We start from the raw sequence: 15,170 nt of genomic DNA, 5'->3' as shown, positions 1-15,170 counted from the left end.
GTATAGGTTTTAGACTAAAGCATAATTATAACACCAATTAATAATCTAAAAACTGGCAAAAACCATAAAACACGTGATAGCAAATAAGGAGTTCGGAATAGAAGGTTTCAAAATAGAAGGACCCTCATAAGGACTTTATAGGAAAGGCGTAAAATTTGCCGCTTCATTTAGGCCCAAAGGGGCAACCGTATTCAATATAATAATCCATTTCATTTCTTTTTGTGCCAAAAGTTTAACATTACCCCCTCTTATCCCAAGATGAATCACATCTATCCCTCTCGCCATAAATGTCTTGGGGTTACAAGAATGAAATTGCTTAACCTCATAACGATGGCCGTACGACTTAAAGCGGCTGCAAAACAGGGTACTTATTCTGTTCCGCCGCTTTAAAGCGGCGGCCCCAAAAAACACTGTAGCGCCCCCCAACGACCGAAAATCTCGGGGGTTTCAGCTACCGGGGGTAGCTGAGACCCCCCAGATTATGAATCTGGGTGTTTGTTTTGGACCCCGATTAATGTGATGGTCGGTATACACCGTATACCGACGGTCACATAAAAAAAAAAGAAATGGCCGGTAAAACTGATTTCTTTTTCATCTGACATGATCAAACATGTCAGATGAGAAAGAAATATAAACCCCTAGTGCCCCCAAGGCCCCCGGTACTGGAGAGTCCCCCACCCCCCCTCCGGAACAGTCAAAATGGCGCCGAAGCGCACAGAAAACTGCCGCCGGCTCTGCATTCATTTCCCTCCGATCTGAAATGATCAAACATTTCAGATCGCAGGGAAATCTCCTCCCCCTGACCCCTCCTCCGGTACACCGGAGCTGCCTGGTCCCCCGGAGCACCCTCCGGTTCTCCAGAGCACTCCCCCTTCCCCCCTCCGGAGCGTGCAAGATGGCGCGCAGCCCACAGTAGCGCGCGGCCGCATTCATCCTGCTCTTTCTGCCGCATGTGACACGTCACATGTGACAGAAAGATGTCCCCAGGTCCCACTAGGTCTCCCGCCGTCCCCCCGCGTCCGCCCCCGGTCTTCCCAGTTACCTGGCTGCTGCTCCGTCCCCGCGATCACGCCGCCTCCTTCTTGAAAGCTGGCGGCGCATGCGCAGACAGCGGCTGTCAGCTGGATCCCTGCAAGCAGGGACGCTGACCTCGCTGCTGCACATGATGCTGCACTGTGGACCGGGGGAGAGTGAGTGCAGTAATCTGCAGCCACACTCCTCACATGGATAGCCTGCTGTTCTAGAAAATGCGGGATATGTTCTGTGAGCGTGCCCCTCATATTCTGGAATGAGGTTACTGCAGGTCCCTCTGCCCTAGGTTGGACCGGGGCAGTGTGAGTGCAGTATTTTCAGATTACTGCACCCACACTGCTCATGGAGAGCTTGCTCTTCCAGAAAATGGGGGATACATTCCCTGAACGTGCCCCCCATATTCTAGAAGGTCCAGAGTCGCCGAGGGACCTCCAAAATGGATTGCAGCGACCGGAATTTGTTTATTTTCAATAAATTGGTGAAAGAGGAATGTTTCGGGGAGTGTTTTTTCAAAAACTTTTTTTTTGTCTTTATTTTTTTCTATTACTGACTTGGTTAGTGATGTCGGGTATCTGTTCAGATGCCGTGACATCACTAACCCCAAGGCTTGATGCCAGATGACATTACAGCTGGTATCAACCCCGTATATTACCCCGTTTGCCACCGCACCAGGGCGCGGGATGAGCTGGGGTGAAGCGCCAGGATTGGCGCATCTAATGGATGCGCCACTTCTGGGGCGGCTGCGGCCTGCTATTTTTAGGCTGGGAAGAGTCCAATAACCATGGCTCTTCCCACCCTGAGAATACCAGACCCCAGCTGTCCGCTTCACCTTGGCTGGTGATCTAATTTGGGGGAGACCCCACGTTTTTTTTTTTTTTTTTTTTTAAAAAACGCCTGGGGAGCCCTCCAAATTGATCACCAGCCAAGGTGAAGCTGTCAGCTGTGGTTTGCAGGCTACAGCTGTCTGCTTTACCCTAGCTGGCTATCAAAAATAGGGGGGACCCCACGTCGTTTATTTTAATTAATTTTTTGGGGGGCTAAATACAAAGCTAGGCATCCGTTAGTGCCACATGAAAGGCACTAAAGTGCGCCAGCTTAGAATATGCAGGGGGTGGGACGTTATATATGTTTGACATCTATCCATTCATCCATTGTAGCATTTTAGGCTGTGCGCCCACAATCGGGGTTTGCAACGTTTTGGGCGCAGAGTGTTTTCCCTGCGTCCATAACGCTGCGTTGTGCAGTAGAAGCACAGTGGAAGGATTTTTAGAAATCCCGTGCCCACTGTGCTTCTTTTCTCCGCAGCATAAACTGACCTGTGGTGCAGCTTCCCGAGCCTCAGCATGTCAATTTATGCTGCGGAGATGAGTGTTCTCTGCAGGTAGCATAGAGCTCCACAGCGGCCTGAACCCAAATCGTGGGCATGGGCAGCTGCGTTCTCCCGTGGACAACACTCACATCTCTGCAGGAAGGCTGACACTGTGTACTAGACGCCGTGTCGCTGGATCATGGCCACATAGCCTAAAAGTGAGACATTTGTTGCTACAGCAACATTTTTGTGAACTACCTGTGGATTCAAAATGCTTACTATACTCCTGAATAAAATCCAGTTTCCAAAATGGGGTCACTTGTGGGGGGGTTTCTGCTGTATAGGTACCCAAGGGGCCCTGCAAATGTGACATGGTGCCCGCAATTTATTTCAACTTTTCCAGAATTCAAATGGTGCTCCTTCCATTCCAAGCCCTCCCATTTATCCAAACAGAGGTTTTTGGCCACATGTGGGGTATCCCTGTGCTCATAAGACATTGGATAACAACCTGTTGGGTCCACTGTTTGTTGTTGCCTCTTGAAAAAGTAAGAAATTTATGCTGAAGCAACATTTTTGTGAAAAAAATGAAAATGTTTAATATGGCAACCTAAGCTTATCAAATTCTGGGAAGTACTCTTGGATTCAAACTGCTCAGTATTCACCTAGATAAAAGCCTTGAGGTGTCTTGTTTCTAGAATGGGGTCATTTGTGGGGGACCTCCACTGTTTAGGCACCTCAGGGGCTCTCCAAATGCAACATGGCATCCGCTATTGATTCCAGACAATTTTGCAGTCAAATGGCACTCCTCCCTTCCGAGCCCTGTCATGCGCCCAAACAGTTGATTTCCACCACATATAAGGTATCGCCAAACTCAGGAGAAATTGCACAACAAATGTTATGCTGAATTTTTTCCTTTTACTCTTGTAAAAAAAAAGCTACCTGGTTGAAATAACAATTTTGTGGTAAAATTTTATTTTTTTATTTTCATGGCTCAACGTTATAAAATTCTGTGAAGCACCTGGGGGTTCAGGGTACTCACCAAAGTTCTAGATAAATTCCTTGAGGGGCCTAGTTTCCAAAATGGGGTCACTTGTGCGGGGTTTCTGCTGTTTAGGTACCTTAGGGGACCTCCAAATGCGACATGGTGCCCGCAATCTTTTTCAGCCAAATTTCCTTTCCAAAATTCAAATATTGTTCCTTCTGTTCCAAGCCCTCCCATTTGTCCAAACAAAGGTTTCAGACCACATGTGAGGTATCACCGCGCTCATAAAAAAGTGGGTAACAAACCTTGAGGTCAAGGAATTACCTCTTGAAAAAGTGAAAAAATTGATGCTCAAGCAACATTTTTGAGAAAATTATTAAAATTTTCAATATAACAACGTAACGTTAACAAAATCTGTGAAGTACCTGTGGATCCAAAATGCTCACTATACCCCTAGATAGAAGCCTTGAGGGGTCTAGTTTCCAAAATGGCGTCACTTGTGAGGGGTTTCTTCTGTTTAGGTACCTTAGCGGACTTGTAAATGCAACATGGTGCCCGCAATCCATTTCAGCCAAATTTGCATTCCAAAATTCAAATATTGCTCCTTCTGTTCCGAGCCCTCCCATTTGTCCAAAAGAGGTTTCTGACCACATGTGGGGTATCGGTGCGTTCATAAGAAAGTGGGGAACAAGTTTTGGGGTCCATTTTGTTGTGTTATTTCTTCTAAAAGTGAATAAATTTGGGTTAGAGCAACATTTTTAGGTAAAATTTAATTTTTGCTTTTTTTCATTCCACATTGCTTTTGTTCATGTGAAGCACCTGAAGGGTTAATAAACTTCTTGAATGTGGTTTTGAGTACTTTGGGGGGTGCAGTTTTTAGAATGGTGTCACTTTTGGGTATTTTCTGTCATCTAGGCCCCTCAAAGTCACTTCAAATGTGATGTGGTCCCTAAAAAAATGGTTTTGTAAATTTTGATGTAAAAATGAGAAATCGCTGATAAACTTTGAACTCTTCTAACTTCCTAACAAAAAAAAATTTTGTTTCCAAAATTGTGCTTATGTAAAGTAGACAAGTGGGAAATGTTATTTATTAACTATTTTGTGTCACAGAAATCTCTGGTTTAACGGTATAAAAATTCAAAAGTAGAAAATTGCTAAGTTTTCTAAATTTTTGCCAAAATTCAATATTTTTGATAAACGCAAAAAATATTGTCCTAAATTTGGTACTAACATGAAGTCCAATATGTGACGAAAAAACAATCTCAGAATCACCGGGATCCGTTGAAGCGTTCCAGAGTTATAACCTCATGAAGTGACACTGGTCAGAATTGCAAAATTTGGTCTGGTCATTAAGGTGAAAATTCGCTCCGTCACTAAGGGGTTAAAATGGCGAGGGATAGTTTTGAGTTCGGTCGTGTCAGTCGCTGTCCCTGTCGCCACGATGTCCCTCACATGCTCTCGGATTCTGACTCTTAGCTCTCTAGATGTAAGGCCGATATAGATCGTATTACAGCCACATGTTGCATAGTAGATCACATTACTTGTGTCACATGAGATGTGTTCCCTAATAGAAAAGGTCTTCATACCATCACTAGTCGTAAAATCCGAGCATCGAGAGACATTCGGGCAGGAGAGACAGCGACCGCATGGAAAATAGCCCTTAATCGGACCACGTGAACCAAACATGAAGTCTTGCTGTGGGGCAACGTGATGACTTTTGACTAAGAGATCCTTCAAGTTTCTGCTGCGTCTCGCAGTCATCAAGGGCACTGCTGGTAGAAAAGATTTGATAGAGGGATCTGACTGGAGAACATGCCAGTATTTATTAAAAATTCGCCTCATATCATACCATTTCTCATTAAATGTAGAGATGAACCGTACATTCTTTGGTTCATTCTGCAGTGCCCTTTTTGAATGTCCACCTCTTCCCTGCAATAACTCACTCTGAGGGGCTGAATTAGCCCTCTGATAGGCCCTCTTTACACATCGGCCACTATATCCCCGCGCTCTAAATCTCATCCTCAAATCATCTGCCTGATCATGGAAAGAGTCATCCTGAGAGCAAATCCGCAGTAGATATAAAAATCACAGGCTGAAAAAATGTACAAAAATATGAGCGGAAATTAATAAATTATTGGATCTCTCAATTGTACAAAAACAACACAAAGATTTTTTGTGGGTGGTCTCCTGTTATTCAAAATACAAAAGAATGCACATATAAATACACAAGTATAAGTCCATAGAAATTGCACTTCGTATAAATCTGTTAAATAGTATATGTGCTGTGATAGGAGATTAAAAGGCGCAATAGGGTCTTACCCGGTTTACAGGGGGAAAAAAGAAAAAGGCAATGCACTCACCTGGCAGGGTTGTGCCAGTCACAACCCCTTTGCAGACGTGGATGAGCGCTTAGGTGGTTCTGCAGCGGCCCCGTTACAGAGCAAATTTTCAGCGTAAAAAAACTGGGGAAAACTGGTTTTATGCCACGCTAAGAGACCACAAGCATAAATATAATTATTTGTTCATTTATTTAGGTCATTCCAACGCGTTTCGGAGACTCATCTGCCTCCTTCCTCAGGGAAAAAAAGAATCTCACTTCTTTTCCCTGAGGAAGGAGGCAGATGAGTCTCCGAAACGCGTTGGAATGACCTAAATAAAAGAACAAATTATTATATTTATGCTTGTGGTCTCTTAGCGCGGCATAAAACCCGTTATCCCCAGTTTTTTTACGCTGAAAATAGTATATGTAGGAGAGTGCAAATGCAAATAAATATATTAATTTATATAAAAATGATGTACACTCATTTAATACCGTAATACACAAAAGGAAGAGCCTAAAACCCAATGCAAACTAGAGGAGTAAAAGATCATAAATAAACATAACAATGAGAATCAAGTTATATACTGCCAAGAACTGTAAAGGTACCACTCACAAAAATAACCCAGAATACAATAATAAAAAGTGAATATATATACAATATGTATGTGTGTGTGTGTGTGTGTGTATATGTATATATATATATATATATGTGTGTGTGTGTGTGTGTGTGTGTGTGTGTGTATATATATGTGTGATATACACATATATATGTGTATATATATATATATATATAATATATATATATATATATATTATAAACATATCACAGTGCACCAAGTGAATATATATAAATAAATAAGTAACATCAAATTTTATTAATGTGAAAAGATTATTGTGTTCCAGGAATTTCCAAAGTGGCACCAAACTACTACTTGTGTGTACAAATTATCAGTTCATTCCACTCCTCTCATGGTTACCAACCACCATATCTACATGTGTAATCACGAGTCTCTGAGACAATGAACAGGGATGAACACAGCAAGAACAATTCGTATGCAGAGATTAAGGATAATCCCATCATGATATAATTGCTGTGTTCCACCCTACCATGTCAGTGAGCACTCCAAATAAAAGCCTCACAGCCACACATTTACTGTACACACAAATACATTATAGCTGTGTGTCCCTGCCACAGGTGACCCCCTAACGTCCGTTTCGTATTACCTACTTCCTCAGAGGAAGAAAATCTTCTGTTTAAACAGTGCCTTATATGTTTGCTCTTTGTGGCTATTTTCCGACCCCAGTATTTAGGTCAGTATTTTGCATCAGTATTTGTAAGCCAGAAGTGGAACATCAGAGTAAAAGTATAATAGACACATGGGCACCATTTCTGTATTTTTTTACCCACTCCTGGTTTTGGCTCACAAATACTGATCTATATAGCTTCCCATGGACCGGTGGCTGCAGTTGGGCACTTACATTGGCCCTTATTCATATTGATGTCACTGAGGCAAGGTAATGTTTTAATAATATTCTAGCAGATTTATTGTGCTGGATTGGTTGATTTATTACATCAGACAGCCAATCTTGTCTCTCTTAACATCAGTTATGAGGTTCATTTCTACTACTAAGTTTATTTCGTTCTAGGAGTGCCATTTTGGAAAGTGAAGGAAACCATAAAATAATAACCATTATACGATTATTTACCAATTGTTTTATCCATGAATATTATAAGGACAACACAAAGGTAATGTTAAAATGTTGCTGTATATTATACACTGCCAATGTTCATTTCTCAAAACTGTACCCGTTCATTATTTATTACATTGACTGATATTATTTACCTCACTGTCTGACCGAAACATTTGTGTTTTTGTTCCACCTAAACAAACTTGGAATTTCATAATATGAAGTAACAATATTGATGAACGAAAATTAGACTTATATTTAGAAAAAAAAAAAATTCCACGTTGTAGCTCAGTTTGTTTAATCATATTCCGGAAGTTTAAACATACCTACTAAAATGTTACGTAAGACATCTTTTGTAATGAGATCAGATGTAATCTAATGTTTCACTTTTCCCAAATCAACCAAATCTCATTTAATGTGTATCCCAAGAGTGTGAGTTGGGGCATAGCCGAAATTGTTTTCTTATATACGTTTATTTCCTTTGTGTGTATTTGAACAACACAAATAAAATGTAGAAAAAAAGGAAAATTGTACAGAATGTCACACAAAACTCAAAAAAATGGGCTGAACAAAATTTTTGGCACCTGTTGGAATAAATAACGTGAATCAGTTGCTACCTATAAGCATCAACATAAGTCTTACACCTCTCAACTGGAATTTTGGACCACTCTTCTTTTGTAAACTGCTCCAGGTCTCTCATATTTGAAGAGTGTTTTTTCCCAACAGCAATTTTAAGATTTCTCTACAGGTGTTCAATGAGATTTAGATCCGGACTCGTTGCTGGCAGCTTCAGAACTCTACAGCGCTTTGTTTCCATCCATTTCTCGGTGCTGCCTGAAGTATGTTGGGGTCATTGTCCTGCTGGAAGACCCATGACTTAGGAGGCAAACCCAGGTTTCTGACATTGGGCACTACATTGCAACCCAAAATCCTTTGTTAATCTTCAGATTTCATGATGCCTTGTACACAGTCAAGGTATCCAGTGCCAGAGGCAGCAAAACATACAGAAAACATCTTTGAACCTCCACCATATTTGACTCTGGGTATTGTGTTTTTTTTTTTTTTACTTTGTAAGCCTCATTTCATTTTCGGTAAGTAGAGTGATGTGCTTTACAAAAAAGCTCTATTTTGGTCTCCTTTGTCCACAGGATGCTCTCCTAGAAGGTTTTTGGCTTACTCATGTACATTTTGGCAAACTGCAGTCCAGCTTTTTTATGTCTTTGTGTCAGCAGTGGCGTCCTCCTGGGTTTCCTGCCAAGCGTTTCATTGCATTCAAATGTCAACAGCTCGCACTGACACTGATGCACTCAGAGCCTTCAAGACTGTTTAAATTTCTTTGAAACTTGATTGGGGCTGCTTATCCACTATCCGGACTATCCTGCATTGCAACCGTTCATCAATTTTTCTCTGCCGGCCACATCGAGGGAGATTTGCTACAGTCCCATAGGTTGTAAACTTCTTGATTATGTTGTACATCGTGGACTTAGAAATATCAAGATCTCTGGAGGTGGACTTGTAACCTTGAGATTATTGATATTCTTTTTACATTTTTGGTTCTCCAGTCCCCAGACAGCTCTATTCTATTTGTTATCCATGCTTAATGTGGCACATACAGTCTTAACAATGCATGGATTGAGTAAACTTCTCTTTTTACCTAGTTTCATGTGTGATTTGCATATTGCCCACACCTGATACTTGTCACATGTGAGTCTGAATGAGCTTCACATTGTTGAAGCAAACTTGTGTACCCACAATTGTGGAAAGGTGCCAAAAATTTTGTCCAACCCATGTTTGGCGTTTTGTGTGAAATTATGTCCAATTTGCATTTTTTCTGTTTTTTTGTGTTGTTCCTATAAACATAAAATAAATAAACTGGTGTATAACAAAACATGTGTAAGTGGAATCATTTTCTGGGAAAAGTACTTCATTTTCTGGAACAATTTTAAGGGTGCCAACACTTTCATCCATGACTGTACGGGTTACTGATTTTATGACTTTGAAATACCAATAAAATGTGATTAATAGAGTCATTCAAGAACTGCTCCAAAATCTAAGAGCAGTTATACTTAAAATACATGCTAAATATAATGCTTGGTATGGTTAAGTGTATGTCCTTTGGCTTGATAGCAACACTCATTCTTTTAACCTCTTATTTTTTTCATTGCTGAAATAACAAGCACAGAGTTACAGTGATATGGACATGTGTTTTATTCCTCAGGCATTTCGTTTTTTTCTGTTTTTGGCTATATTAACTTTAGAACTTTTGGCACATGAGCTAAATATGTTTTCTGTCAAGTCAATTGAAAGTTTGATTGCTGTAGCCCAAGGTGCATTGATTCTTACACAAAAATTACAGTGTCTACAAGTACAGTAGACAGATAATACATTTATGCCACGCAAACAGATTTAGTTATGTATCCTCGAGTCACAAATTTTATTTTATTAAAAGAAAGAATTCTTGTTTTTCTTTGCTTTTCATGTTTTTTATATTTTTAAATAGTTTACTTTGGAAAACTATGGGCACAAAACATTTTTATTTTTGTTTGTAGAATTGTAAAACAATAAAAATATCGAAGTATGTTTTTCATATGAAATTTTTATTAACACATTTGACTTTTGTGTCAGAACAGCCTACATACTCTTTGTAAAAAAACAGTAACTTACTTTTTTTTTTATTCCAAAGCAGCCACTTAAAACTATGCTCTTGTTTTAAATTTACCATATGCTGTTTTTTGTTTTGTTTTTTTTACCTCCCAATGTATAATTCCAGTGGAATGTTTTAACCTCTGGACCAGGTGATTTTTAGTTTTTGATGTTTTATTTTTTTTCCATTACTTCTTCCAAGAGCCATAGCTTTTTTTATATATATATTTCTACCCACAGTTGCTTTTCTACCCACCGTTGCTTTTTTACACAATTCACTTTACCATATAATGTACTGGCAAACAGGAGAAGAAAAGTGAGCTGCAGTAGCGAGAACTCCCCCTTACACACACACACACACACACACACACACACACACACACACACACACACACACACACACAATGCAATTCTGCATTTTGGGTTTGTTCTTGTTGCATTGATTGTGTAGTAAAAATTACATGGAAATACTGTATATACTGTATAATTCTCCAGGTCAGTACACTTACAGCGATCCAAACTTACATAGTTTTCTGCTGTTAGCGTATCAAGTTAATTCATTTATATTTTGATTGATTGGACTTTTATGGACATATGGACCCACAGTCCTCATAGCTAAAAGTGCTGATATTTTCATTTAGCGGCACGGTGGCCCAGTGGTTAGCACTACAGTCTTGCAGCGCTGAGGTCCTGGGTTCCCAACAACAACATCTGCAAGGAGTTTGTATGTTCTCACAGTGTTTGCGTGGGTTTCCTCCGGTTTCCTCCCACACTCCAAAGACATACAGATAAGGAATTTAGATTGTGAGCCCCAATGGGGGACAGTGTTCCTGATGTATGTAAAGCGCTGCGGAATATGTTAGCGCTATATAAAAATAAAGATTTATTTTTTATTTATTTAGTGTGTGTAACGGGAAAATATCGGAGCTTCTTATCTAGTGTTGCGAACTCATCACACACACAATCAAACACTTCAATCCAAGACCCAATTGTCATGTTGTTAGTGTTAGTAAGTTTCTATTGTAAAAAAAAAACCCAAAAACATTTCTCTCAATTTTAAAAATTTTAGTGTTCTGTGTTAAAAAGAAAAAAGAATGAAAGCTCTTCTGCACCCTTTCTCTCTCGGAAATTAGACTTGTTTTTCTTTTACATATTTTAACAATATAAATCTGAAAATTGGGATATATATTTGTGTTTAGTCTTTTGTAGTCTGATTTTCATGGCCCTGACTTGCTCCTGTGCCGTGGTCTTCTGCTGTGCTCTCCTGCGGAGCCCATATCCACATTTGGGCCGCGTCTTGCGTGCTGTATTAATATTATTATTTACTCTGTGACGGGTCGTTCCCTGCACTTGGTTGTTTGCTGTTTGTGGGAGGGGCTTACTCACGTGCCGCTTCTGGGTTACTTCTCTGCTTTATCTGGGAGTGTTCACGCCCGGAGCGGCACCAGTTGTATTCTCTGGTTAGTTGTGGTAAGTGCCTGGCTCCTGGTTGTTCAGCAAATTGATCGTAGTACTCGACCCAGGATTGAACTCCTCTCTGGCTCCTGACTTTGGCTCCCCTTCTGACTACACCTTTGCCTGTCCCTTGTGTTTGTACGTACTCTCCTGGTTACCTGAACCCCGGCTTGTTTTACGACCTCGCTCCTGCCTGCTCCCTATAACGCCTTTCCTGTAACGACAGACTCATACTGGCTGTAATGGACAGGCTAGAGGGAAGCCACTCGCCAAGCAAGACACCGAGAACCCTGAAACCCTTCAACCCCTATGCAGGGACTTGGAATGACACAGGGCCCCGGTGATCACTACCTGTGGAAGGCTGCAGTCCGATGAGAGTACTAAGGCAGAGTCAAACCAGGAATTGCAGAACAGGAACAGAATTAGGCAGGCAAGGACGTAATAAGGAAATCAAGCAGAGGTCAAATCCAGGACTGGCGGCGAGGCACAGAAACGGCAGGCAGAAGGGTAGTTAGAAAAGAAGCAGAAGTCCAAACACAGGGGGTTACTAAGCAAAACAGAGAGGGAGCCAGGTAACAACAGGAAAACAGAACTATCTCTAGCAGTAGTCAGCAGACAGGAGGGGGAATTAAAAGGGTGTGGTGTCTTCCTATTGGCTAAGGCTGAATGATGGTGACTTCAGCTGGAAGACGCACGCCACTTGCAGTCAGCCAGTGGTACTGGAGATCCCAGGGAAACCCAGGAGTCTGCGCTCACCAGAGTCACTGGCACCGACTCCTCTCCCATCACCAGCACTATCCACGGCGGGAACACGGCGTCGCTTGGTGATTGAAGCAGAAGTCGCAGGAGCGGACTCCAGTGGGGATGTGACCAGGGTCGGACTGGGGTGTCTGGGGCCCACCAGGGGAAATAACTCTAGGGGCCCACCCTACAGCTACATGCAAATAACTATTAGCTGCTATGCCCGTTATAGTGGAGCGCTGACTGTAAACCGCAGGTGGTTCCTGCACATCTCCTGTGCACACACAATAACTAATGTACAATTACAGTAGTTTGCAGCAATGGGATCTTTGGTGATAAGTGATCACCAATCCACAGGTTCGGTACGTGATAACTTATTGATCGATGGAACCAAACCAGTGGAAACCGCACCAATCGGAAGAATGAGGAACTTTTATCCCTGACAGGGCACTTATATGCCCATTATACAATGCAGCGGCAGGTGGGGTGTGTGACCGCAGCTCCATTCATCCTCTTTTGGGAGGTCAGATAAAATCTAGTGCAGCGCTCACAGCCACTGAGGAAATGAATGGGTCAGGGGTCGAGCCGGACATCAGCTCCAGTGTAATGGGGATAAAAGTTGCACATTTTGCAGATCAGTGCAGGTCCCAGCAATCAGACCCCAATAGATGAATAAGTTATCACATGCTTAGGCCACGTTCACACTTTCAGTATTTGGTCAGTATCTTACATCAGTATTTGTAGCCAAAATCAGTAGTGGGTTAAAAATGCAGAAGCGGTGCCCATCTTTCTATTATACTTGTCCTCTCATTTTACTGATTTTACAATTCTTGGTTTTGGCTTCAAATACTGAGGTAAAAAACTCACCAAATACTGTGTGCATGTGGCCTTAGAAGAGGTGATTACTTGTTTTCACTGGAGAACCTCTGTAAAGGCCCCGTCACACACAACAATCTCGTTATGTGTGACACCTACCAGCGATCAGGCCCCTGCTGTGAGATCGCTAGTCGTTGCTGAATGGTTGGGACCATTTTCTTCAAAGGCGATGTCCTGCTGGGCAGGACGCATCACTGTGTTTGACGCCTACCAACGACCTCCTAACACAGTCCCAACGCCTGCCGAGATCGTTATACAGGTCGCTGATCGTTACTGCATTGTTGGTAAGATCTGACTGTGTGACATCTCACCAGCAACCTCCCAGCGACTTACCAGCGATCTTTATCAGGTTGCATCGTTTTCAGGATCGCTGGTAAGTTGTTAAATGTGACGGGGGCTTTAGTGCATATGTGCTACAGTGCAATAGTCACAGGACAGGGAGGGGTTAAACATTCAAATATTTAAACTATTGGAAATAAAGAATCTTCCCTTTATTGATAGAGCGAAAAAGTGACCTCCATACACAACACAATCCACTATACCAAGACCAATAATACCACATACAAGGGGGAAATACCGCCACACCATGACCAGACAACATATTACCACCACATAGTTACCGAATACATTCACATACAAGAGAGAAATACCTCCACACCAAGACCAGATAACATTACCATTACATGGTGATCAAACATAACCACATACAAGAGAGTAATACCGCCACACCATAATTAGACCACATAGTAAACAAATATTACCACATACAAGGGAGAAATACCACAACACTATGACCCGACTACCAAATAATACTACATACAAGAGATAAATACCAAACCATAACAAGACCACATATTACTACTACACAATGACAACTACTACAATAAATGATCATGAATACAAACCACAATACTAATAACACTAATATTACCATCAATGCCATTATACACAGGAGCTCTGTATATAGTGTCAGTGTACAGGTAATACAGTGATCACCGATGACATTATACACAGGAGCTCTGTATACAGTGTATAGTGTGTGTACATGTAATACACTTACCAGTGACGTCTCTAGCTGAGGTTATTCATCTTCGCTTTTCCTTTTCATCCAGTGCTGACTGCCATCACTTCTTCCTGCCCTGGCACAACTCTGCAGAAAATAACACAGTCGCCTATAGCCGATCACTGTCTCACAGAGAACGTTCCACACATTTTCCCCAATTTCTACACTACATCAGAATTTTGTTGCCCCATGGAAGACAATATCCTCAAAATTAACCTATATTTCATCAGTAATAATCTCCCCTAATTTGCCCCTACAGTAATTACACCCCACCATACACCAATAATGCATGTCCCTCATTCTGGCCCCCTTTATTTAATAATATCTGGGGGAACAAGTGGAATCAGAAGGGTTGTTAATTGCTTCCTGCACAAAATATCCCCCCACACACTGCTCCTTTCCAAAATAGGGCCACTAATGTACCCCCAAAACTTGCCCTTTCTATAATATCTCTCTGCATAAATTCCCCCCGCTCCTCATTATACTACGCTGCCTGTCACAATTCCCTTCCTAATTGCCTCATAATGACCCTCATTTCCACATAAAGTCCCCACTGCCCCATAATGTCACTTGTAAAGTAATACCGCTCCTCCCTCACCAAGGCCCCCTCATCTCAAATTACCGTATATACTCGAGTATAAGCCGAGGCCCCTAATATAACCACAAAAAAACTGAAAACTTATTGGCTCAAGTATAAGCCTAGGGTGGGAAATGCAGCAGCTACAGGTAAATTTCAGAAATAAAAATAGACCCCAATAAAATATAATGTGCCCCCTTGTAGTAATGTGCCCATCCTTGTGCAGTGTAGCAATGGTCCCCACATCCTTGTGCAGTTTAGCCATGGTCCCCCCCATCCTTGTGCAGTTTAGCAATGGTCCCCCCATCCTTGTGCAGTGTAGCAATGGTCCCCCCCATCCTTGTGCAGTGTAGCAATGGTCCCCCCCATCCTTGTGCAGTGTATGAATGGGCCCCCCCATCCTTTTGCAGTGTAGCCACATCCTTGTGCCATGTAGGAACGAGTCCCCCATCCTTGTGCCGTGTAGCAATTGTCTCCCCCATC

At 41.8% G+C, this 15,170-nt stretch overlaps 1 protein-coding gene across 4 annotated transcripts in view; it reads left to right on the top strand.

Moving 5' to 3' along the window:
- The window catches only part of FANCC (FA complementation group C), a 412,246-nt gene that overhangs the window by 319,641 nt on the left and 77,435 nt on the right, over positions 1-15,170 (top strand). For all 4 annotated transcript variants that reach the window (XM_075318657.1, XM_075318636.1, XM_075318643.1 and 1 more), the window contains exon 10: positions 7,291-7,390. In XM_075318657.1, coding sequence (XP_075174772.1) covers positions 7,291-7,390 — 100 coding nt within the window. The remainder of the gene's footprint in view (positions 1-7,290; positions 7,391-15,170) is intronic.

The sequence above is a fragment of the Anomaloglossus baeobatrachus genome, chromosome 1 (genome assembly GCF_048569485.1).
Source record: "Anomaloglossus baeobatrachus isolate aAnoBae1 chromosome 1, aAnoBae1.hap1, whole genome shotgun sequence".
Lineage (NCBI taxonomy): Eukaryota > Metazoa > Chordata > Amphibia > Anura > Aromobatidae > Anomaloglossus > Anomaloglossus baeobatrachus.
This window is presented reverse-complemented; position numbering and strand designations above follow the sequence as displayed.